A 25,396-nucleotide genomic window follows, 5' to 3' on the forward strand; every position below is an offset into this window, starting at 1 on the left:
CTGAGTAAGAGATAAGATCAGAGAGGCAAGGAGGGGTACGTATAGGAATATAGGTATAGTGGTAGAGTGCATGGTTAGCATGCACAAGGCCCTGGGTTCAACCCCAGTACCTCCACTGAAAAAAGAAAAGAAAGAAAAGAGAGGCAAAATGGGGAGAGTTCAGACTCTTGCAGACCTTGGGTGAGAATTTGACCTTCGATGTGCATTCTGCAGACTCTGAAATCCAGCTTGGACTCCCCTCACACAGACACTAGTCACATAGAAATAAAAGAGACACCCCCATCTTAAGGATCTCTGCTCACAGGTCCTTTTCCAAAAATGCATAACAGAGATCCCCAAGTTCCCCCCCAAAACAATAGCCAAAAGGGACCCCCCCAACCCCAGAGCTGTGGTGTACGTATGCGGCAGGTGGAGCTCTGCACAGCAGTGCCCTGGAGGAAGGTTCAGAGGAAGCGTGGGCTCTACCAGGGAGGAAGCTGATGGCCTCTCAGATGGGATGATGGAAGAGGGCTGAACAGTTTAAACAAGGGCAAAGCGTGGGCAGCAGTTGTGAAAAGTCACAAGAGGTGGGGCACTTAGTCCTCAGGGGAATTACGACAGGTTGAGGGAGTGCACTTTAGACTGGAGGAGAGGGAGACCTCGGCATCTTGGCTGAGGTCAGTCTAGGAGGTGGAGGACATGAAGTGCCTGGGGCCATCCAAGGTGAAGCATTGAGGAGGCTGCTCAACCTCTGATCTGGGGCTGTGAGGCTGGAGACAGACAACTACGGATCAAGTTTTGGTTTTGTGTTTTAATGAAGTGTTTTAATGAATTTTAATTTATTCAGCAGATAATGAAGTGGCAGGGTAGCTGGCAAGAGCTGAGGACACTGAAGGAGCTGAAGGAATACATGGACCCTGACCTTGATCTCCGGCCCCTCACACGTAACTGCACAGCTCCATACACCTCAGCCGATGGCTGCTCACCTGCAGCCTTCTCATGAGCTCCAGACCAGATTTAGACCCACTACTCCCTTTACCCAGACTCTCATGGAGCCATGGCCTCCTTTGGATGCCCAGGGGAAGAAAAATGTCTCAGTGACAACCAGTTCTCTGACCCAGGTCTCAGCTGGGGCCATGGGGTCAGTTAGGACATGGGGAGTGTAAGGTGTTTTTGGATTGAACTGTGTGCCCAACTCCCCCCCCAAAAAATAATAATAAAGTCCTATCCCTTAGAAATTTGGAATGTGATCTTATTTGGAAACAGAGTCATTAACGATGTAATCACTTAAGATGAGGCCATCCTGGAGGAGGGTGGACCCTACATCCAACATGACTGCTGTTCTTGTAAGAAGAAGAGAGAGAAATGCAGAGGGAGGAAGACAGCTCTGTGAAGACAGAGGCAGAGATGGGCGTGATGCTGCCAAGGAAGCTAACGGAGCCCGGGGCTCCCAGAAGCTGGAAGAGACAAGGAAGGATCCTCCTCTAGAAACTTTGGAGAGAGTGCAGCACCTCCAACAGCTTGATTTCAGATTTCTAGCCTCCAGAATTGGGAAAGGATGCATTTCTGTGGTTTTAAGCCACCCAGATTCTGGCCCTTTGTTATGGCAGCCTTTGCAAAGTGAGATGTTGGGCACCTGGGGGAGGCATCCAGGATGCTGTTGGTGCCATAGGAGTCTGGGCTGAGGTGAGGCTTGGGTTTAACTCAGGTCTGGAGCCCATGAGAAGGCTGGAGACAGGGAGCCCCTGGCAGAGATGAGGTGGGGAGAGCTCTGCAGGCGTGGGTGCGGTGATACAGGAGGATGCAGGAGGTCAGAGGGCAAGGGTCCTGGGATGAGGGTGAATTAGGGAAGGCTTCCAAAGGCCTATTTTCCAAACTGTGGGTCCTGACCCATTCATGGGTCCAAAAAATAGTGGGTTACAACCAGCATTAAACAAAGAAACAAAATAAAACAGAATGGGAAAATATCAGAATGCATTGTAGGGAGTAAAGTAAGTATTGCTTTGAGGAACTTTTGCTTCAGTTATATATTTTCAGAGGTTGTTGAGACATGCCGCAGGATAGTGGAAATTGCTCAGTTTTGAAGCCAGCCAGTCTGGGTTCAGATTCTCCCACTCATCGTGTAACTTTGGACAGGTTACTTAACTTCTCTGGGCCTTAGTTTTCTTCTCTGTAAAATGGGGATTAACCCTAGTATCTGCCTCACTGTAGTGTTATGAGTATTAACTGTTGAAACAGTTCCTGGCATGTAATATTTGCTCTGTTCGTATGACTAAGATTATTCTTTTGTGATCTTTTGTTTCAGGTGTGTGTGTGTTTGTGGTAGAAAATGATGTAAAATAAATTCCTCATCGTGGGTTACGGTAAAAAGTGAAAGGAACTGGATCTAGGAAAGGAAGTCTCAGCTCTCTCTGTTCTCTAAATCTTTCACCCTATTGAATCAGGCCTGCCCAGATTATCTAGGATAATCTTCCTTAAAGTCAACTAAGTATAGACTTTAATTGCATCTACAAAATACCTTCATGGCAACACTGGGATTAGTGTTTGAAAACCTGGGACTGTAGCCTAGTCAGGTGAACACATCCAACTGGCCATTACAGCCATAGACAGAAGAAATAAAGGAGTTGTAGAGCATGTTAGCTGATAAAGGAGGAAAGAAAGGTAGAACAGGGTAAGAGGGATCAGGAGTTATGAAGATGGAAAGGTCTCACAAAGAAGATGACATTTGAACCAAGAATTCCAGGAGCAAGGGAGCAAGCCACGTGGGTACCTGGGGCAAGAGCAATCCAAGTAAGGGGAGGGGTGTATGCAAAGGCCCTGAGGCAGGAATGTTTGTGGACCTTTCAAGGAACAGTAAGGAGCGGGTGGGAGAAGCTCAGAGAGAGGCCACAGTGTTGAAGATTTTGGCTTTTCCTCTGAGTGTGATGGGGACCACAGGTGGCCTCTGAGCCAGGGATCAGGCCTCTTGATCAGACATGTTTTAATGGGATTACTTTTGTTGGGGTTTGAAATTATACCTCTAGGTTCTGTATAGCACAGGGAACTATATTCAATATCTTGTAATAACGTTTAATGAAAAAGAATATGAAAATGAATGTATGTATGTCTATGCATGACTGGGACATTGTGCTGTACGCCAGAAATTAACACAGTGTAACTGACTATACTTCAATTAAAAAAGAAAAGAAAAGAAAGTATACCTCTAGGAGGTCAAGAGCGGAAGCAGGGAAACCAGTCAGAAGGTGACTACAATAGTCCTGGTGAGAGGCAGTGGCGGGGATCAGGTAGTAATGGGCTGGGAAGAGATGGTCAGATTCCAGATGTATTTTGAGGGGGGAGCTGACAGGATTTCCTGATGGGCATGTGACTTCCGTTTGAGACTTCTAAGTGGGTTTTACGTAGGCCATTGTATGTGGTGAAAGTGGAGCCCGGGAGAAGGGTCTGTATTCGTTAGAATGACTAAAAGAAAAGGGAGAGAGGGAGAGAGGAAAGAAGGGAGAAGAGACAAAAAGGACAGATTGAAAGACACGTAAAGAGAGAAACAGGAAGATTAACCTAAACGTGATCTCTCAACATACTCAATACAGATTCACAATAAAAAGACTTTACTTAATGGAGCTGCTCTTGCCCGCGACTTTTTGTAAAAACAATTCTCCTAAATGGCCCAGATTCTGGTTAACATTGGAAATCAGCTTTAACCTATGGTCACTAATCACCAGGACCCCTGGACTCTCTCATATGTACAGAAATTCAATTTCTGAGACCCACAAAATAGAAGGCACCGGTGACCACGGTGGACACATGAGGTTCAGGGATTCAGCCTTAGGCTGACACCTCAGGGAACAGCAGGAACTCTGTGGGGTTCTAGGTCCCCCTTTAATGGATCTAATTTTCCTTCCTGGTCCCAAGTGGGTGGAGAACTGGCCTCTTCCCCTCCTAAACCCAAAGTGGTACTTGAGGGAGGAGGTGCCACTTAAGCATTTGCTTCTCTGCATGGAGTCCAGCCTCCGTCTCCTCCTCTGTTCTGCTCTTGAACACAGAGTGGGCAGGGTGTCTCTGCCTGCTCTGAGCTCAGGAGGCTGCCCTGTGTGCTCTCTCTCTTCTTGGCTCCCATGTTACTGGGATCCTGGGAGCTACCTGCAGGGGATAGAGAAGGTGCAAAAGTATGACCAGCCCTCCTGCATCTTGCCTCAGTGTACTCATGCCTGCAAAGCCCTCTCAACCTCACTTCTGCCAGGGGTTCCCTGTCTCCAGCCTTCTCATGGGCTCCAGACCTGAGTTAAACCCAAGCCTCCCCTCAGCCCAGACTCCCATGGTGCCAACAGCATCCTGGATGCCTCCCCCAGGTGCCCAACATCTCACTTTGCAAAGGCTGCCATAACAAAGGGCCAGAATCTGGGTGGCTTAAAACCACAGAAATGAATCCTTTCCCAATTCTGGAGGCTAGAAATCTGAAATCAAGCTGTTGGCAGTGCCACACTCTCTCCAAAGGTTCTAGGGGAGGATCCTTCCTTGTCTCTTCCAGCTTCTGGGAGCCCCGGGCTCCGTTAGCTTCCTTGGCAGCATCACGCCCATCTCTGCCTCTGTCTTCACAGAGCTGTCTTCCTCCCTCTGCATTTCTCTCTCTTCTTCTTACAAGAACAGCAGTCATGTTGGATGTAGGGTCCACCCTCCTCCAGGATGACCTCATCTTAAGTAATTACATCTGCAATGACCCTGTTTCCAGGTCACATTCTGAAGTACCGAGGGGTAGGACCTCAGTGTATATTCTTGTGGGGACACAGTTCAACCCATAGCACCCGTGGAGCACCTTACACTCCCCATGTCCTAATTGACCTCGTCCCCCGACCTGGGACCTGGGCTGGAGAACTGGTGTCACCTAGGCATCTCCTTTTCCCTTCTCAACATCACAGTCACCACACTGTGTATATTCTGCCTCTCAAATCCCTTCCAATTCATTTCCAGCCTTCCCACCATCCCTGCCCTGGTCCAGTCTCAACCACCCCCTCCTTGCCCCTGCCCCAGACTTCTCCCGTGACTCTGGCTAACAGCATTGCCCACTCCCACCCACCCTCCACACAACAACAGCTGGGGGTTCTTTCTAAAGCACATTATCACACCCTGTCTATCCTTGCTCAGAACCCGCTGGCCATAGGATCACAATCAAGCTTATTAACGTTGTACATAAGGCTCTGCCTGGGCTGCCTCTGATTCCTGGACCCTGACCCTTCATGGGGCACATGGTGGGACCTCATCTAATCCCAGCCCTGGTGAAAGTCGGCTTGCCACCCATTCTGTACCCGCATCCACTCAGAAAAATAAGAACAGAGAAAAACATACAATCACAGGGACTTGTCACTCTTTGCTTTTGCATCCAGTTACCTTAAGTGATTGGTTCTATAGGTCTACATTTCCCTGGCTGATTTCATGCTTTCTCCTCTCTCTTCCTTAACTTAGCACCTCCTTCTTACCCTTGACCCTGCTTCCTACTCTACTGAGACAACAGAAGGAACCAGAAGAGGACATTCCCAAGCTCCTGACACCATATTCCACCACCTGCCTATCTCCAAGTACAATATCCCCTTCCTGTTTACTGCAGCTAAACAACCCATGCCCCTTGGACCACCCTGTTCTTATGCCCTGAGTCCCACCCACCATGCCCACTCAAGGACATTGCTCCAGCAAGCCTCTTCTCTCTCCTCTGCACTATCAATCTCCCCTCCCTTGGGTCATCCCCATTGGTACAGAAACATACAGTGACATCTCCCATCTTAAATACACCTCTCGAGATCCCATGCCTCCTTCCAGACACCACCCCATTTCTGTGCTAGAGAGGATCATCTACACTGGCTCTCTCTAAACCCTCTCTTGAACCCACCCAATCAAGACACTGCCCCCACCACATCCCCAAAATTGCTCTTTTCTTTAGCATCCTGGACCCTTCCCTCCTCCTTGACCTGCACTTCTCACTTGGCCTCCAGGACAACAGATGGCCCTGCTTTTCCTTTCACTCACTGACTGCCCCTCCTCTCTCTTTGGCTGATTCCAGACTTCTACATCAGAGTGCCCAGCCTCGTGTCATGGACTTCTTTTCTATCTACACTTGCTCCCTTGCCAACCACTCCCAATCTGAGGGACTTACATGTCTTTCATTCACTCATGACTCCTAAGTTCATATCTCAAGACTGAACCTCTCCCCTGAAGTTCAGATTCAAATATCCTTAATGTCTGTACTTGGGCAAACTTGAACTCCTGATCCTCTCGCAGCCCTACCAGTCTTTGCTTCTGGCAGCTCCCTCCTTCCATTTCTCAGGCCAGAGACACTGAAGCCATCCTCAACACCTCTCTTTCTCTCACTTCCTCCACCCAGTTCTACTTCATCTCACCTCAGCAGCTACCACTCTAGTTGGAGCCACCACCACCTCTCACCTGAACCACTGTTGACAACTCCTTGCTGGAGCCCCACTCCCTAAAGTCACCCTCACTCCCTAAAGTCAGTTTCCTCTACTATTAACAACAGAATCAGATCATGTTCTTCCTCTGTTCATGGCTGTCAGCTCATGTGAAGGCCAAAATCCTTACAGTGACCCACAGGCCCTGCAAATTTGTCCCCTAACCCTACCCTGCCCGCTGGCCACTGGCTCCCTCTGCTCCAGCCCACTGGCCTCCTGCCACAGCAGGCACTGACCTACCTCTGGCTGCCCTTGCTCCCTCACCTCCTTCATGTCTCTACTCAAATATCACCTTCTCAGGGAGGCCTCCCCTAAACACCTTATTTAAAAATTACAGACACACACACCATACTTCCCAACCCCTTTGCCTACTTCTATTTGTTCCATAGTACTTACTGCCTTTTCACTTATATATCTTATTTATTTTGCTAATTATCTGACTCTCCAACTAAAAAGTGATCTCCATGAGTGTATAGATTTTTGCTTTTTGTATTCACTGCACCTGGAATTGTGTAAGCGTGCAATAAATATTTGTTGAATAGATGAATGAAGCACTGTTTGTTGAATGACCCTGAGGACTCCAGCAGGATGCTAAACATCAAATTTCTGCAGGTAGACTTAACTCCATCATCCTGCCTTCCAGCTCACCCAACCCGTGTTCTTGCCTCCATGCATTTGCTTAGAGTCATGCCAGGACCACCCCTTACCAGCCAACAAATTCTCCCTCTGATCTCCCTCTCGGCGTGCCAGCCGTGACTTGTGTTAAGACGAGTTTCTCCCCTCCCCCACCCAGTCAGAGTTAGACGGTAGATGGGTTGCTATGGTTACCGCACCCACCTGGGGCGGAATATCCCCAGGGTGTCCCACCCCAACAGGTAATAGGTGGTTAGCAGATCCCGAGCAGGCCTGCGCAGGGGCGGGCATAAGAGGCTGCAACCGTGTTTTCTCACGCCCCCTACCCCACCCACGTAGTCGTCATGGAAACGAAGAGCTTCCCTCCAGCACCGTCTCCTTCCACTTTCTCTAAGAGAGACACTCCACTTTCTCTAAGAGAGACACAGGCAATGTTGGAGGTAGGCTGGAAGACTGTACGAAAGGGTGGGAAGCCATTCACTCTCAACACTCTCTATCGTCCCTCCTTCATCCTCCAAGGATTGCTACGCCTGCGCAGGGACGGAGTCCGGGTACCACTGCTAGCGGGGAGCCGAGAGTGCGCATGCGTGCGACAGAGCTTTGCTCATGCGCTTTTGTAGCACCAGGAGGCTAGGGCAAGAGCGCCGCGCTAACCTTGCGCCTGCGCAACTGCGGCCCGCTGACGGGGGCCCGTGGAGGGCAATGCTGCGCTTGCGCCATGGCAGGGGGAGTGAGAGCCAAGCGGTAAGGGCGTTGGGGGACCGAATGGCGCTAGGTGCGCCTGCGCCTTAGCTCCCGGGGCGGCCGGGGGCGGGGCCCAGAAGGGAGGGAGAGATCCCGGCAAGGGGAGGGAAGAGGCCGCAGAAGCCCGAGCCTTGACCGACGGGCAGGCGGGGGCTGCGGCGGCGCCGGTGAGTGACCCGCGGCCCGACTCGGTCCCCAACCTCTGCGACCCTCACTCTTCCTGGAGTCTCCCGTAGTCTCCGTTGTCCCCTCCTAATTTCGGACTTCCATTATCTTCAAAGCTCCCCTTAATTCGTGGCAATCCCCAGAGCCCCCACAATCCCCGCAGACCCTAATCCCTAATATTTAATAGTCCAGCTTGTCCACTGACCTAGGAGCCCCCAACTCACCATTATTTATGGACCTCCCCTCTGAGGACACCTTCCCTCATTGGTCTTACAGACGTCCCATTGCCCTGGAACCCCCAGAGTGCTCCTCTGCTCCAAATCCCCGCTTCTTGCTGCATTTCCTCTTCAGCATCTCCTTATCCCCGTGCTTCTTCGACCCGCGAGACATCCTCATTCTCCTTACATTTCCCATTCTCCTATGCCCCCATTCTCCTCTAACTCCTGCAGACACCCCCTCTTCTTCCGCTTTGCCTCATTTCCCTCCACTCCTTCAGACCCTCCCCCAATTTGCATCAACTCCGTGGCCTGGCACTTTGCGCCGCGCCAGGCACTAGATGAGCGCTCAGCTGGTGTCATCTATTATTAGGCACTCTGACGGTCCCCCGCGGCCCGTCGCCCCCGTCCGCCCTCCAACCCCACCCTAGTCCCCAGGGACATAGGAGCCAGTGTCGGGGCGGCCAGGGTGGGGCAGGCAGCGCGGAGACGCTGAACCGCTGTCAGCGCCGTGCGCCCTGTGCCCGCAGCGCCGGCGCCCCCCATGCGCCAGGCAGCCGGACTGCGGCGTCGGGGGGCGCCATGGCCTCGGCGGCGGCGGGCGAAGCGGAAGAGACCACCCGGCTGCGCAAGCCGCGCTTCTCGTTCGAAGAGAACCAGATCCTCATCCGTGAGGTGCGCGCCCACTACCCTCAGCTCTACGGCGCTCAGAGCCGTCGGGTGAGCGTGGCCGAGCGGCGGCGTGTGTGGGACGGCATCGCCGCTAAGATCAACGGCATTACCAGCTGGAAGCGCACTGGCCAGGAGGTGCAGAAGCGCTGGAACGACTTCAAGCGCCGCACCAAGGAAAAGCTGGCCCGTGTGCCGCACTCCACGCAGGGCGCCGGGCCTGCCGCCGAGGACGCCTTCTCCGCGGAGGAGGAGACCATTTTTGCCATCCTGGGACCGGGTGTGGCGGGCCCAGGATCTGGTGCAGGGGCCGAGCAGCCCCCAGCGGCCGCCTCCTCGCAGCCGCCGGCCCCAAGCGCCTGCGCCCAACGCTATGTGTTGTCTGAGGACCGCAGGGAGGACCGACGGGCAGGTGAGTTGTTTCAGCATCACCTTACAAACGCAAAGAAATCTTACTTCGTGCCCGGCGCTGTTCCAAGCCCTTTAAATGGTTCATGAGATCCTAACTACAACCCTGTGAAAAGGGTGCCATTTTGCACCTGCTGATACTGAGGCTCAGAAAAGTGAAGTGACTTGCTTCAGGTCCACAGCTAGTAACTGTCAGAATCAGGACTACAACCTGGATCTAGGAGGCCTGACGCCAGAGTCCACACCTGGGATCATCAGCACACCCAGGATTTCATTCAACTGTAGTGTAGGGAGTGACTCTGGCGGCAGCCGGGGCTCCAGCTACAACTTTGCCACTCGGCTGTGTAATTTGGGGTAAGTTACTGCCCATCAGTTTTTGCATCTGTAAACCAGGTATAAAAAATAGTGTCCATCTCAAAGGGCTGCTGGGAAGATTAAATGAGTTAACATGTGTAAATTGCTTAGTACATTGCCTCCTTTTTAGCTCTTGATGTAATTACCAATGCTGTGAAGTAGGAACTCTTTCACTACTTTATAAATCAGAGAGTCAGGGAGGTTTGGTCATTTTCCCAAGGTCATTCCGAGTAAAAGAACTGTGGAGAGTGGAGTACAAAACCTCCCGCTTAGCCCTGACTCTGGATTATTTCTTTTGCAGCTATTCCCCAGGTACCTGTCCTGTGCTGGGCAGTGTTGGGGACAGAGCCATCTGAAGCTCACAGTCCAGTAGGGGAGACAGACCCATGGGTAGACAGTGGTGCTCGGAGCAGGCGGGGCTGGGCTGTGGGAGTCCCGAGTGGGCACCTAACCCAGCCTGGGAAGTCAAGGAGGGCTTCCTGGAGGAGGAGGCATCAGAGCTGAGACACAAAGAGGAAGGCTGAAGAAAAGCTGGGAAAGTGTTCCTGATAGAAGGAACAGCATGTCCAGTGGCTTGGAGGCAGGAAAGCTTGGCCAGTTTAGGAAACTGAGAAATGTTTCCTAGTTGGGGGAGGGGAGGAAGGGAGAGTGGAAAAACTGAAGAAGGAAAAGTTTTGAGATAAGGTCAGAGAAGTCAGCAAAGACCCAACCATGCAGGGCCTTTACACTGAGGTTAAAGAGTTCAGTTGTATCCTGAGTACTGTGGGGAGCCCCTGAAGGGTTTAGAGAAAGGGAGCACATGATCAAATAAGGCAGTTCAGGATCATGTAATTTAGAGAAGTTCAGTAACCCACCCAAGTTCACACAGCAAGTAAGTAGTAGGGTTGAGATTCTAATATGTGTTTTGTCCAACTCACAGTCCATGCACTTAGCCACTGGGCTAGATGGCTTGATATATACAATATATATATAATAACAACAATTAATATTGACTGAGGGTTTATGGGCATGCAAGAATTAGATCACACGTGGTTTGTAAATAAAGGTCAGGGCTTTGGATTTTATCTTGAAGGTAGGTGGGAGGCATGGAAGTGTCTTAAGCAGGAGAAAGACAATCACTCGGGACCCTTATTCTCAGTATGAGCCAAACCTCAGTGTTTCTATCTGTGAAAAGGCCCCATTGAACCAGAGCAGAGATGGCAAACTTACTACTTCAAAAGCTGTGCAACCCCCTTTTCATTCATTCATTCCACAAGTACTGAGCACCTGTTCTGAGGCAGGCATCATGGTAGGTGCTGGCAGTACTATGGAGGAAAAGACAGTTTTCCTTCCCGTATGAAGCTGACATTCTAGTCAGGGAGACAGACCACAAACAAGTACCCCCCAAAACAGATTATAACAAAGAGGTGATAAGAACTAAAAGAAGTAAAATAAAGCATGTTAAGAGGATAGTGAGTGATGGAAGAGAGGTCTCTACAGACAGGGTAGTCAGGGAGCGATTCTCTTGAGGAGGTGAAATTTGAGTAGAGACCTGAAGAAAGAGATTTAAGCCAAGTGGATAATAGCTGAGGGAAGAAGACTCCAGCTGGAGGAAACACCGGGTGCAAAGGTCCTGAGGCAGGAATGTGCTTAAAGCATCCTTGATTAGACTCTCACACAGAGATTACCCACTGTGTAAAACTCTTTAAAGAGGAACTGCTCTGACTGAAAGACAGGAACAGAGCCTGGGGCAGCCTGAGGCATCTTTCTTGACACTGGAAGAAGAGATAAGGACCGTATGTCTTGTGGCCTAATATTTGAATGAAAGAAAAATAACAGTAGCAACACTGAAACCTTACTGTGTGCCAGGCACTGGCACCCTGTGTCCATGGTGATTCAATCAGTGCCTGTAATAGTCCTCAGGGAAATGTTCAGTTACAGGGTTACTTTGCCCTATGCTCATACACACCCATTTACAGGTGGGGAAACTGAGGCCCAAAGGTCGTAGTTTTTTAAACTGAAGTATAGTCAGTTACAGTGTATCCATTTCTGGTGTACAGCATAATGTCCAACAAATAACTATGATTTTAACTCTCACAGCAGCCCTTCCATGACCCCTGTGAGCCTGGTGGGCATGAAGGCTGTGCCCCTCTGATCTTTTTACTCAGTAGACTAGAAAAGCCACATTGCCAAGTGGCTGCAATTCTAATGCCTTTTTTGAAGGAGACTCGCCACCCTGCCCGAGGAGGGGTTAAACCCATAGGCTCGGGACCCTGACTGGGCTCAAATCCCTCTTATCCTATTCACTGGTTCTGTGACACCTCTCTGGGCCTCAAGTCACCTCATCTATAAAATGGGGTAGTAACGACAGCACCTACCCCAGGGGCTGGCTGAACAAACACAGGAGAAGAGCTTAGCCGCTTTGCTGAGGGCCAGCCAGGAAAGCGTCATCTCTCTCCCAGCCTCTCCCACTTCTCCAGGCTGGCTGGCCCAAGGAGGCTAGAGCCCCAGCATTCAGGGCTGGCGGGGGTGGTGATTGTGGTGGAGGGAACAGCACATACCATGGCCCAGAGGCAAGGAAGAGGGATAGAAAGGGGCAAGAGCTGAGGCTCTGGAGCCCTAGAGAGAGGCTGGACTGTCCCCCATGGGTGCTGGGGAGCTGTGGGAGGGCTGCCGCCAGGACCTGGGGCCTGGTGCCCATCAGTACTGACTCCCTGGAAGCCACAGTTCTTGTTTCATTAAAGACAAAATTTTGTGCTGGACATTGTTCTAGGCGCTGGGTAAACAGCAGTGAACAAAACAAAGCCCTGCCTGATGGAGCTGACATAAGGAGGAGGAGACAGACAACAAACACAGAGCGATCCCATGCCAGGTGGAGATAAGAGCTATGAAAGAAATCAGGTAGGGTTAGGAGAGAGGAAAGGACAGGGATGGGAGTGACTTTAGACAGAGGGTCAAGGAAGGCCTTCCCAAGGAGGCTGTGTTTGAGCAGAGGCCTGAGGAGGTGAGGGAGGGACCCAGGCAGGTGTCTGGGGAAAGACCTATACAGGCTAAGGGAGGTGGAAGTACAAAGGCCCTGAGGCAGGAGCCGGCCGAAAGTGTATGAGGACCAGCAAGGTGGCCAAAGTGGCTGGAGCCAAATGAAGAGAGAGAAAGAGAGAGAGAGGAGGGGTGGGAGATGAGGTGAGGGAGGCAATGGAGGCAGATTGTGGGGGCCTTGAGAACTTTGCTTTTACTCTGAGTGAGATGACAGCCACGGGAAGATTTTGAGCAGAGAAAAGACATCTGGCTTGTATTTTTTTAATACTTGTATTGAGATAGAATTCTCATCCATACAACCCATCCATTTAACGTGTACAATTCAGTAGCTTTTAGTATATTCGTAGAGTTGCACAACGATCACTCTTAGGACATTTTCATCACTCCAGAAAGAAACACTGTACCTCTTAGCCATCAACCCCGACCTTGTCCCCCCATCTTTGCCTAGACATTGGCAACCACTAATCTACTTTCTGCCTCTATAGATTTGCCTATTTTGGACATTTCAGATAAGTGGATCATATGATATGTGGTCCTTTGTAAGTAGTTTCTTTCCTGTAGCATAACTGATGTGTATTTTAGTTGAACCTCTGAAGCTACCGGTGGAGAACAGACTGTCGGGGCGGGGGTGGAGGCTGGGAGCCCAGTGAATAGTCCAGGTGGGAGATGGTAGTGGTTAGACCAGGGTGGGGGCCGTGGAGGTGGATAGATGTTGGATTAGTTTGAAGGCAGAGCCAATGGCATTTGGACATGGATGGTGTCTTGGGAGAGAAAAAGAGTGACAGTTTTTATCCCCAGCAGCTCAAAGGATGGAGCTGCTGTCATCTGAGATAGGAGTGACTGAGGGAGGAGCAGGTTCGGGGAAGATCAGGAGCTCAGCTCTAGGCAAGTGAGTTTGAGACATTATTGGATAATTATTGGAGAGGATATGCCAAGTACACAGGGCGGGGAGAGGTTCAGGCTGGGACCAGAAATCTGGGAGCCTCTGCACACAGACTCTTAAAAGTCCATGAGCGTGAACAAGATCCCAGGTGAGAGGAGGTGAAGAAAGCCCCCCAGGTTGGGGGTTGAACTGGTACAGACCAGAGCTGAGACTGATATCCTGTCATCCTGCTTGGGAAGAGCCCCCTACTCCCAGCCTTCAGAAGTACCCCTTACTGCTCCAGCCACCCCACCTCTCTCCCAGACCCTCCCACCCTGGGGCTTCCCCAGGATCCAGCAGTGCAATCTGAGAGGTGTGTGTGTGTTGGGAGGTGGGGGGCGGGGTTGTCCAGATGATTCAGAGCCTTTTAGAATGTTGGCTCTTACTCTGAATGTGAGAAGAGCTGCCTGGCTCAGCAGGGAACCTCCAGGACCCTGTTTCCATTAAGGCTGGCATCCATCTGCCACCAGGTTATCCTTGAATATACTTTCTCTCCCTGGGGTCATGGGGCTTTTGCTCCAAGGCATGATCTGACTTAGGTTTTAAAAGTATGGCTTTGAGGTGGGTCAGGGTGGGTGGGAGGTGGAAAGAGGAAATCAAGACAACGTTCATTAGGGGTCACCTACATCTTACCTTCATCTCTCTCTCCACAGATACACCAGCCCACAGCAAGGGGGGCTCCAGCAGCCCAGAGCCTTGGGCCCGGCCCTCCTGCAATCCCCAGGAAGGGGGCTGCCAGCCACCCAAGGAGCGTGAGTCCTCGCCCCCGCCAGCCCTGCAGACCGTTCAGCTGCCCCGCCTGGCCTTGTCTCCACCACCCCCAGCCCCTCCACCACGGCCACCAGCCCAGCCACCGCAGCAGGTCCAAGTGGCACCCTCGCCCCCCAGCCCCCCACCCCCTCCACTGCCTCTGCCTTCGGCCCCAGACCCCTCCCTGGACTTCCTACGGGCCCAGCAGGAGACTGCCAATGCCATCCGGGAGCTGGCCGGCACCCTCCGGCAGGGACTGGCCAAATTGAGCGAGGCCCTCAGCGCTCTGCTGCCCCTATTGCCAGGAACCCCAGCTGACCCGCTGCCCCCACCTCTGCCCCAACCCCCACCCCCGCCTCCACCCCCTAGGCCTGTCCTGTCCCCACCCTCCCCCAAGGTGGAGGTCACCCCAGAACCAGTGTCCATGGTGGCTGCTGTCGTGGATGGGGCCATGGTGGCAGCCAGGGGGGTGATCATTGGTCCTAGGAGCGAGGAAGGGGCCCCCCGGCCGCCCCCAGCCCCCCTCCCTCCCCATGATTCCCCCCCACACAAGAGGAGGAAAAGCTTCCCTACACGGAAGAGGCGGGGGCGATGGAAATCTCCATGAAATCAGCTCTTCATCTGAAGCTTGTCTGCACACCTTCTGCCTGCACCTCCTCCCCCAGCTTAGCCCTGTGGAGGAGGGCAATGCACCTTCTCCATTCCAGCTGCACCCTGGCTCCCTGCTGCAGGGGCACAAGAGAGCCCACTCCCTGTACTAGTTAGTGCCTGATTCTGGGGGGACCTCCTTGATGAGCCCCCCAGCCCTTTCTCCAATACGGCGCTGTCTGCCTGGCTGCTTCCCTTAACCCTGACTTCTAAGCCATCGATCTTATGTTATTTATTATTGCCCTTTGTGGGTTGCGGAGGGAGCCTCTTGGATCTGCACATCCCCCCTCCCCTAACTCCTGGCCTTGACTTGAAGAGAATTGACCCACCTCCCCAACCCAGACTTTGGAGGGGGTGGGGGTTGCAAGACAAATCAGAATATGGATGAAGAGGATACTGCACTCTGTACCCTAGGGAGAGGGGGGCGGAGTCTTGCTGGGGAGGTGTAGGTTGAACCTTCTGCCTCCCATTGCAGTCTCTGACCTCCAGAGCTCAACCCCCTCCATTCTCCCCAGTGGTGACAAGATATCAATAAACTTATTTTTAATACAATTACTTGGAGCTCTGTCTGAGACAGGCCTGGAGTTCCATCATCTACACCTGCCCCACCCTCCTCCATGGGCAAGTGACACCCCCCTTGAAGTTGGAGGCTGGTAGTTTTCCAGCCTTTTTTTTTTTTAAACCATCAAGTCCTGTGTTCAAATCTTATTCCTACTTTTTCATCCTTCAGATACTAGCCTAAATGTCATCCCCAGGAGAACATCCTGGATTCTCTTCCCTGGGCTAGGATGGGTCTGCTTAGATTCTCTCTCAGCATCCTGTGGTCCCTCAATGACCACATGCATTTATCTGCTTAAGGCCCACTTTCCCCATAGTTTCACGAAGGCAGGAGCTGGTTTTTTTTTTTTTTTAACTCCCAAACTGGCAGCAGAGCCTGGTAGCAAAGTAGATAATAACCACCACCCTGGACTCAGATCTGGCTCAACCTCTGGTACTTCCCTGGCCAGCTATGTAATCTGGGCCTCCGCTGTCCTCATCTATAATATGGGCACAAAGACTTAGGCGTCTTTACTTCCTACAACCACATTCTACTCATCCTTCAGGTCACCTTCTCAAGGAAAGCCCTTCTGGACACCCCCTTTCCCCCAGCAGTTTTAAAAGAAATGCAGTTAAATAATCCTTTGAGTAAATTTAAACTGAATGTCTGCCTCTGTTACCAGGATGAGCCTTGTCAGGGCAAGACCTGAACCCCCACCTTCATCACTGCTGCATCCTCAGCCTGGCCCAACACAGAGAGGTTGAATCTTCCAAGTAATGGGAGGTTAAAAACAGCTTTCATTTATGGTGCTCCTCTTATGGGCCAGGCCCTATGCTAAGCGTTTATATGCATGTTTGCATTTTAACCTAAAGGTAGGCAATGAAAAGCAGATTCTAGAGGGTCTCCACTTTTTCCTGAGAAGTTTAAGGACTTACCCTACATTTGTCAGGGGCCAGTCCAGTCCACCTGAAGCCAGCCTCTGGCCAGAACTCCTGACTCCTACTCATGTTTACTAAAGAATGGCCGAAAGCCAATTTTAGGTAATACATGGATGGCCTTTTTAATGGTTCTATATGTGTGTAGTTTTAACTTATTTTTTTAAAAAATGTGTATCTAGTACATAAAAACCCATGACTATGCACATACTACTGCTGAGGATGAGGCAAAAGTAAATAGTCTTTTTTTCCCCACGGGAGTCGACTTTAAGAAAAATGTTAAAATAATACAGGTGTTAAAATTGAGACTGAAGACTGGGTAACAAAATCAGACCTGCTATGGTTGCAGTGGGATGAGGGAGAGTGGAGGCAAGCAACCCCCGATTAGTTTGAAAAGCACTAATAGATGTAACTCTGGCAAGTCATTCAAATATTTTTGAATGCTTACTATGGGCCCAGGCCTAGAGAAAGGAAGAGGCTGGTGTGGGTTGGAATTATCTTTCCTCCACATGACCCCTCCCCAAACCTGCCCCGCGCTGTCTGTTCTCGTCGCCGGGAAGGAAAAAACAAAAAACAAAACCATGGAGGTCACCAAAGCCTGCTTGGGCCTATCAGGTAGCAAACACTCAAGACTGGAGAAAGGCGGTCTGGCTCCGGGTCTCCCCAGAAACTATGCCCCCCAACTCTTGCCATCTCTGTCCTCCTTCCCTTCCCCCAAATTAGTGAGCCGTAGAGGGTGAGGATACGCTCAACCAGATGCTTGGAAAACACGGAAAGACCCCCCCTGAGATTAAGGTGGTGGGGGGGTAAGAACAGACAGCGGGAACCGGGAAGGCCTCCCCCAACCTCCCAGACAGCGGAAGTGCGTCAGTTTGTTCGCCCCGCAGAGCATTTTGGGAATTGTAGTGAAGTTTGGTGGTGGGGGCAGAAACCGACAGTGTAACCCTTTTAAGACCAGAGCGCACAGGCAGAACTGGAACAGACCTGGGGGCGCTCGACCACTCCCTTTGGCAGATAAGGCAACTGAGGCAGAGACCGTCAGTCTTCTCCTTTGTCCGGCTGTTGCCCGCCTCAGTCAGAGGCTGATATCCAAGATCCTGGGCAAGACGAAATGCCAAGTGGACAGCCCTCCCCAAAAGTAAGTTGTCAGCTTCCCGTCCCCTTACTCTGAAACCGTCCAATCAAGGCCCCTCCGTTGCTGCCTTTGTGACCAGTCACTGGCCCACCTTTGAAGGGCGGGGAACTGAGCCTCAGAGAGGGCAAGACTTTTGCTTAAGCTACACAGCAAGTCGGAGCAGAAACTGGATGCCCGGAAGCCTGTCCACCCGCTACAAATTCGAAATCCGTGGTGGCTCTCACCATTTGTATCACATCCCCACCCTCTCCCCTCGTGCTCGAGCTGCTAGGAGCCAGCCAAACTCCCTGCCCCGCGGCTAGGAGTGGTAGAAAAGGTTGCGCAGTGGAGAGCCGGCGAGCTCCCACCTTCCTCTGACGCCTGCAGTCCCCTTTAAGAACCAGTCCCGGCGGGACTACGTTTCCCAGAAGGCTTTGCAGGCGCGTTATGTAACTTTCCCTGCGAAGCGGCCTCTGGGGCAGAAGGCTGTGGAGGAGGCGGCGGCGGCGGCGGCGGCGGCGGCGGCGGCGGCGGCCGTTGCGGCGGCGGTGGCGGGAGCGGCGGGAGCCCGAGGCGGCGGCGGCGCCCGAGGCCCATCGCGGGGCCCGAGCTGTGCGCCGCGGCCTGGAACCCTGACCGGGCGGAGGCGCCGACGTGCCTCTGCCTGCCTTTTCAAGGAGGCGGGAGTGAGGAAAAAGGCTTAGGGCCCAGGGGGCGGGGAAGGGGGGCCGGGCCTGGATCCGCGGGGAGGCCGAGCCTGAGGCCCGACCGTGGCTCGCGCGGTCCTGGGGACACGAATCGAACGTCGGCGGCTAGAATCGAACGTCTGCGGCGGTTGGAACGCGGGGGCCCGGAGGCGCGCGCGTGGGGGCTATGGCGTCGGTGCAGGCGTCTCGCCGCCAGTGGTGCTACCTGTGCGACCTGCCTAAGATGCCGTGGGCCATGGTGTGGGACTTCAGTGAGGCCGTGTGCCGTGGCTGCGTGAACTTCGAGGGCGCAGATCGCATCGAGCTGCTCATCGATGCCGCCCGCCAGCTCAAGCGCAGCCACGTGCTCCCCGAGGGCCGCTCACCCGGGCCCCCGGCCCTCAAACACCCGGCCACTAAGGACCTCGCTGCCGCCACCGCACAGGGGCCTCAGTTGCCGCCTCCACAGGCCCAGCCCCAGCCGTCGGGGACAGGCGGCGCTGTCTCGGGCCAGGACCGCTATGACAGGGCCACATCGTCGGGCCGCCTCCCCTTGCCCTCTCCCGCCCTGGAGTACACTCTGGGTTCTCGCCTGGCTAATGGGCTGGGCCGCGAGGAGGCTGTGGCGGAGGGGGCGCGAAGGGCCCTCCTTGGCTCCATGCCTGGCTTGATGCCCCCCGGGCTGCTGGCAGCTGCGGTGTCTGGCCTGGGAAGCCGAGGCCTGACGCTGGCACCCGGCTTGAGTCCTGCCCGTCCAGCCTTCGGCTCCGATTTCGAGAAGGAGAAGCAGCAGAGGAATGCGGACTGTCTGGCAGAACTGAACGAGGCCATGAGGGGCCGGGCAGAGGAATGGCACGGGCGCCCCAAAGCTGTGCGGGAACAGCTGCTGGCGCTGTCTGCCTGCGCCCCTTTCAATGTCCGCTTCAAGAAGGATCACGGGCTGGTGGGGCGGGTGTTCGCCTTCGATGCTACTGCCCGCCCGCCAGGCTACGAGTTCGAGCTGAAGCTCTTCACCGAATACCCCTGTGGTTCTGGCAACGTGTATGCAGGAGTCCTGGCCGTGGCTCGTCAGATGTTTCATGATGCTCTGCGGGAGCCGGGCAAGGCACTGGCCTCATCAGGCTTCAAGTACCTCGAATATGAACGCCGGCACGGCTCGGGGGAATGGCGCCAGTTGGGGGAGCTGCTAACCGATGGTGTCCGCAGCTTCCGAGAGCCAGCTCCCGCCGAGGCCCTGCCCCAGCAGTACCCAGAGCCAGCCCCTGCAGCTCTATGTGGCCCACCTCCACGAGCCCCATCCCGGAACCTGGCGCCCACACCACGCCGTCGCAAGGCGTCTCCTGAGCCCGAGGGCGAGGCGGCTGGGAAGATGACCACCGAGGAGCAGCAGCAGCGGCACTGGGTGGCACCTGGTGGCCCGTACTCCGCTGATACTCCGGGTGTGCCCTCACCTATCGCCGCCCTGAAGAACGTGGCCGAGGCCCTGGGCCACTCCCCCAAGGACCCTGGCGGGGGTGGGGGCCCTGTGCGTGCAGGGGGTGCCAGCCCCGCAGCCTCCTCCACGGCCCAGCCTCCAGTCCAGCATCGTCTAGTGGCCCGCAACGGTGAGGCAGAAGTTAGCCCCACAGCAGGGGCGGAAGCGGTTAGCGGGGGTGGTAGCGGCACCGGGGCGACCCCTGGGGCCCCCTTGTGCTGTACCCTATGCCGAGAGCGGCTGGAAGACACCCACTTCGTCCAGTGCCCCTCAGTGCCCGGACACAAGTTTTGCTTTCCCTGCTCACGGGAGTTCATCAAGGCACAGGGTCCTGCTGGGGAGGTGTACTGCCCTAGTGGCGACAAGTGCCCGCTAGTGGGCTCCTCTGTCCCCTGGGCCTTCATGCAGGGTGAGATCGCCACCATCCTTGCTGGAGACATCAAGGTTAAGAAAGAACGGGACCCCTAGGCCACCACTGCCACCAGTCTACTGCCCACCCATCCCCCTTGCCACCCACCGCTGCTGCGGATAAATTATTCCCTCCCCCACCCAGCCCAGTGCTTCCCCTACCTGTGTACATACCCACTTCCTTATCCCAGATGGGTCCCCTGGGGTAGATGCATTGAGGGTGGGGGGAGAAAGCTTGTGGGGGTTTCTGTCTGAGGGGGTGTTTGGGGTACCTTGACCCCTCCAGTTTCCCTCTCCCCTCCTTGGCTTGGCTTTGCTGCTGCTTGTAGTTGGGGGAGAGGTGCCCCCCTCCTCCTTGAGAAGGGGCCTCCTGAAATCTCGCTCTTTATAAACGAAGCAAAAGCATTTTATTGCCTCCCCCCTCTTACCCTCTTTTCCTCCTTCAATAAACCGAAAGATGGGTTTTTCCTTCTTGGTCCCTTAGTTGTGTGAGATGCTGCGCCCCCTTTGGGACTGAACTGATCCTGCGAGGGAGAGGACGTTGCATCGTAGCCGCCAGGTGGCGCCCTTCGCTCAGGTGCGCCCGCTGGCTGTCTACAACTGCCGGCCACTGGTCAGGCGTTCAGGCCGTCAGCCCGTTTTCCAGGTGACAGAACTGAGACTCAGAGTGGGGATGGCTCTTGCATGGGAGCCACAGCCAAGCTCGGGAATTAGGTTTCCCTTCCGGCCCATCCGCTGTATCTACCCAGAATATGGGAGACTCAGTGCCCACCAGGGGAGGGGAAAGAGGCATCAGGAGGCTTCCCAGAAGGGATGGGCAGTGAGTTCTGGGCAGGGAGAGAATTAGGCTAGATTGCTGAAGGGACTGCCCGAGGAAAGAAGAAATTTACCTCAGGAAGTAACCAACAGGGTCCCTGGAAACCAGGTACCTGCTCGCCTCTGGTGGTGGCCCTGAACTGCGCGCCCAGCTCTGGAGACCAGCCTCAACGGCGGCCGGCCTAGGACACACACCGTGACTGGCAGGGTAAAAGGCACTCCCCCCGCGGCCGCCTCTGATGTGCGCGGCCTTGTCCCGCACCTGTCCCGGTGGTATGATCATTAACCAGGACTTCCTGCTCGCTGGCGTCACGGGGCGGGGCCTAAGCGGGCTGCGGCAAAGCAGGGGTTAAGGGGAGGGGGCGGCCCCCAGAGCCCAGCCCCCACCCGGGCGGCCTTCCCCGCGACCCTGAAGTGGAGATTCCGGGAAGGGGGAACTCTGGGCGCAAAGGCCAGCGGATGGACAGAGAGGTGGGGAATGACCGTGTGTCCTGCCACTGCACAACCCTGTCACACGGCTCTGAGACCCTAGGTTCCCCCAGGTCTTGGGAACCCAGGTGTTACATCACCTAAATCTAGAAGACCTTAACGTCCTGAACCATCCTCCTGGTTACCCAGGTGTCCCACCCACACATCCTGCAGACCCTCATGTCCTGACTCCCAAATATTAGGGACCCTGGGGCTTTGTCCTCCACATCTGGAGGACCCTTATTTCTTGGACTGAGGGGTCCCATCCCCTCCCCAAGCCATCAGGTCTCAGGTGTTCTGTCACCCCTGGCACTGCCAGCCTGGGCTCTGGGCAGGGCTGGGAAAACCACCCCTGATTAAATACACCAGGCGATAAGCCCAGAGCATGGGAGACGCTGGATGGAGCTCCATGCCTGGGCACCCCTCCTGGGCAGTCTTGTGGCCTCCCCTGACCCAGCTCTGCAGGCCAAGTACTGGGTAGCTTCCCTTCCCCCATCTTCAGAGCTGGAAGCCTCCAGACACCAGGGCCCTGTGCCCCAGTTGGGGCTAAATAGCTGCGGAGGACACCTGGTCCTTTAAGAACAGCTGTTGGGTGGGTGGGGGGCAGGGGAGTCACCCCCAGCCTGGCTGGTGTGTATTCTAGATAGAAGTTGGGTTAACTATTAACAGAGCAGACGGACTGAACTGTGTGGGTGTGGGGGGCTGAATCAGCTCCCCCTCTTGATCCAGTGCCAGGGTGGGGCCAGAGTGGAGGGGTTCAGGACTGATTTGGGGATCCGTGAGTAGGTGAAGAGGCTTCATAGAAGGAGAGAGAGACGTGGAGAGAGACCCAAGGACAGATGGAGACAGCAGAGGTGGGGAGGGAGATGTAAAGAGAGGCCAGCTCACTGAAAGAGGGAAGACAGAGACCCAGAGAGAGACACGGAGAGATGGAGAGACCCCCGGAGATGAGGGAGATGAGGTAGAAATAGAGAGACGAACGTTCAGAGGAGAGAATTAAGAGAAATATCCAGGTGGGTGGAGAGGCTGAGATACACTGATGAAATGCCAACAATAGAGACACAGAAGGAGAGAGAAGGGAGCCTGAGACTCGGAGGGAGGGAGGGAGGCTGTGAAATCAGGGAAAGGTACAGGTTTCAAGTAAATACATCTTCAAACTCAAAAGTTCTGTGCGACAGAGGGAGAGAACAGAGCTGTGTGAAGGGCAGGGCTGAATCTGCCCTGGTCACTTGGTCCCCATGGCAAAATCTGGCTCACTCCTTACTCTCCAGGTTTCAACTCAGCTGACGCCTCCTCCAGGAAGTCCTTCTTGACCTCCGTCTGTGTCAGGTGCCATTTCTGGGCTCCCACAGGCCCTCAACTCCCCTATCACAGCCCTGAGCATTCTAAATCATTCTCTGGGTACTGGACTGTGAGCCCCTAAGGGTGGGGCTGGGGCTGTCTCAGTTACCACTGTGTCCCCAGCATTGCCCTGCACTGGCAGGTATAAAGGATGTATAGATGAATGGACTCCTTCAACAGATATCTATTCAGCCTCTGCAGGGTGACAAGCACCGCAGTACCTGCTGTGGATACAACAGGGAACGGGATGCAGCCCCTACTCTCAAGGAGCTGACGTTCAGGTGGGAGATACAGATGCATAAAATGTCCATCATTTGTACAGTCATGGAGCAGTAAGTCCTAAGAAGAAAAAAGAAACCAGGGAAAGGAGAGATAAAACGATGGAGGTTGGTATTTTAAAGTGGGAAGTAGGGAAGAGCTCTCTGAGATGATGGTAAAAATGAAGGAGGTGAGGGAGCGAGCCCGGGGCCATCTGCAGGAATAGCACATGCAAAGGCCCTGAGGTGGGAGCCTGCTTGGTTCATTCCAGAAACAGCCAGGTGGCTAGTGCAGCTGGGCAAAGGGGAGTCATAGGAATGAGGTCAGAGGGACAGTCAGGGAGTATGGGGGGCCCTGTAGACCATGGTAAGGATTTTGGATTTTGTTTTAATGGGAATAGGTAGAGGGTTTCAAGCACTGAGAGAAGGGATGGAGCAAATGAGACAGAAATAGCAAAGAATCAGTTGGGATGGACAGCATATCGTTCATCATTGTGTCTCCAGGGCTCAGCAGAGGGCTTCGTATATATGCCCAACGACAGAGTGTGCATGAATGACTAAGACCCAAATAAACAGAGAAACAGAATGACATGAGATAGATGGACAGATTCCCAGGGAGAAGCCAGGTAAGGCCGCAGGGATGCCCAGGAACAGCAGAGGCAGACAGACAGACAGACAGCAGTCCAGCTGAGAAGTCCCATTCCTTCCAGAGCCCTCCCCACCCGGAAGGCTGCCCTGGAGCTGGAAAAATCCCCCAGGCCCCCCTGCCCGCCTTGCCCGTGGTGTGCCCACTCACACCTCAGGCAGAGGAAGCTGGCAGGCCCCACAGGAACCTTTCTGTGTGGGGGGAGTGGGGGCGGGCGGGCGGCAGGGACGAAGGGAGAGGAGTGGCGGGCGGGCAGGCAGCGGGCAGTGGCTACACAAAGGCCCCAGTGTCTGCCCCTCCTGCCCCCGGGTACAGATATAAATAATATGTCCATATGCCTTTATATATATACCAGTGCGCTGGGGCGGGAGGCTGGGGGCCACACACTTCCCCGAGAACCCCAGCACGGCAGAGGTCTGCTTCTGTCGGGGGCTGGGGGCCCCAAGACACACAGAGATAGTGGCCAAGACTGAGAGGCTCCAGCAGAGAGGGACACAGTGACAGAAGACGAGAGAGAAACTTACAAAGGGCAAGAGAGAAACAAAAAGAGACCGGGCAGATTGCAACCCGGCGTTAGACACCAAGTGGCAGAAAGAGTAAGCTGACCCAGTGGAGACAGATCAAGAAAATGGAGAGATTGAAGTTCCCGGAGAGAAGACAGGAAAAAGTCACAGGTAGAGGGACAGTGACAGAATAAAGACAAGGGTCATTCCAGAGAAAGGCAGAGCCCCAGAAACCGAAGGGAGAGAAAGGAGGGACAGAAAGAAACAGGCCAGCAGACCCCCAGATGGGGACAGAGAGAAAGAGCAGCAGGCAGGCAGGCAGGCGGCTCCAGGCCAAGGCTGGGGGCTTGGGAGGCTAGTGACCACGGGTGGGGGAGGGTCAGGGCACGTCTCCAGTGTCGGGGCCCCGCCTGTGGGGCTCTGGTCCAACCCAGTCCGGGGCAGGCTAAGGGGCAGGGAGCGGAGGTGAGGGAGGTGGCCCTTGGGTTCCGGATCTTGGTGTTTACCTGGGGCAGGCATTGCAAACAGGCGTCCAGCCTGGCCCATGGCAGGCAAGGGTGGGATGGGCAGGGCCCCAGCTCTGGGCACCAGTGGGCCCGACACGCCCACCTGTGGCCTGGGTGGTGAGTAACACACGCCACAGTGACACCTGGGGAGATGGTGACACATAGGGGGACAGACGCGGTGACACACAGGGACAGATATAGGCAGACCAAGAGTGTCTGAGACATAAACAGACCCACAGGACCTAGTGACAGAGACCCACTGTAATAGACACAGTGACAGACACACGGCAGTGACAGAGCCCAGGACACAATGAGGGGCAAACATAGTGTGAGGCTTAGAGACACAGTGACACATGGAAGACAATGACACTGACATACACACATACACAGAGACACAAGCACAGAAACACCTACAGAAACCCAGTGACAAGAAACACAGGCGCACACGACACCCACTCACGCTGACGGAGACAAACCATGGAGTAGCACATAAGCCTGTGACATTGACACGCTGACCCCAAGGTACACAGTGACAGAGGCTTGCTGGCTTCTGGGGTGCCCCCTCGTCCTCCTGTAGCCGGGTGTGAGTGGAGGTGACTTGAGGGAGAGCTTGATTACTCCCAGGGCCCTACCCTGCTGCTCCTCCCGTGCTCTAGAATAGCGTCCTGGTTCAGGCCCTGGCTCTGGGCTTGGGTTCAAGTCTGAGCTCCCTCACTCACTCCTTGTGTGACCTTGAGCAAGTCACTT

The 25,396-nt window shown here is 54.2% G+C and overlaps 2 protein-coding genes across 3 annotated transcripts; both read left to right on the forward strand.

Annotated features, from left to right (window-relative positions):
* The first annotated feature begins 7,791 nt into the window (after window positions 1-7,791).
* On the forward strand, window positions 7,792-15,509 carry MYPOP (Myb related transcription factor, partner of profilin). Of its 2 annotated transcripts, XM_074369392.1 has the most exons (3): window positions 7,792-7,975; window positions 8,719-9,269; window positions 14,213-15,509. In XM_074369392.1, the coding sequence occupies exons 2-3, from the start codon at window positions 8,771-8,773 to the stop codon at window positions 14,914-14,916; spliced, it is 1,203 nt and encodes a 400-aa protein (XP_074225493.1). In that variant the 5' UTR covers window positions 7,792-7,975; window positions 8,719-8,770; the 3' UTR covers window positions 14,917-15,509. The 2 variants fall into 2 exon arrangements, with proteins under 2 accessions (XP_074225493.1, XP_010945140.2); XM_010946838.2 differs by having other exon boundaries at window positions 7,792-9,269.
* Window positions 15,510-18,051: 2,542 nt separating this feature from the next.
* IRF2BP1 (interferon regulatory factor 2 binding protein 1) lies at window positions 18,052-20,580 on the forward strand. Its single transcript, XM_010946835.3, has one exon. The coding sequence runs from the start codon at window positions 18,418-18,420 to the stop codon at window positions 20,170-20,172; it is 1,755 nt and encodes a 584-aa protein (XP_010945137.1). The 5' UTR covers window positions 18,052-18,417; the 3' UTR covers window positions 20,173-20,580.
* Window positions 20,581-25,396: the final 4,816 nt, after the last annotated feature.

The sequence above is a fragment of the Camelus bactrianus genome, chromosome 9, assembly GCF_048773025.1.
Source record: "Camelus bactrianus isolate YW-2024 breed Bactrian camel chromosome 9, ASM4877302v1, whole genome shotgun sequence".
Taxonomy (NCBI): Eukaryota; Metazoa; Chordata; class Mammalia; order Artiodactyla; family Camelidae; genus Camelus; species Camelus bactrianus.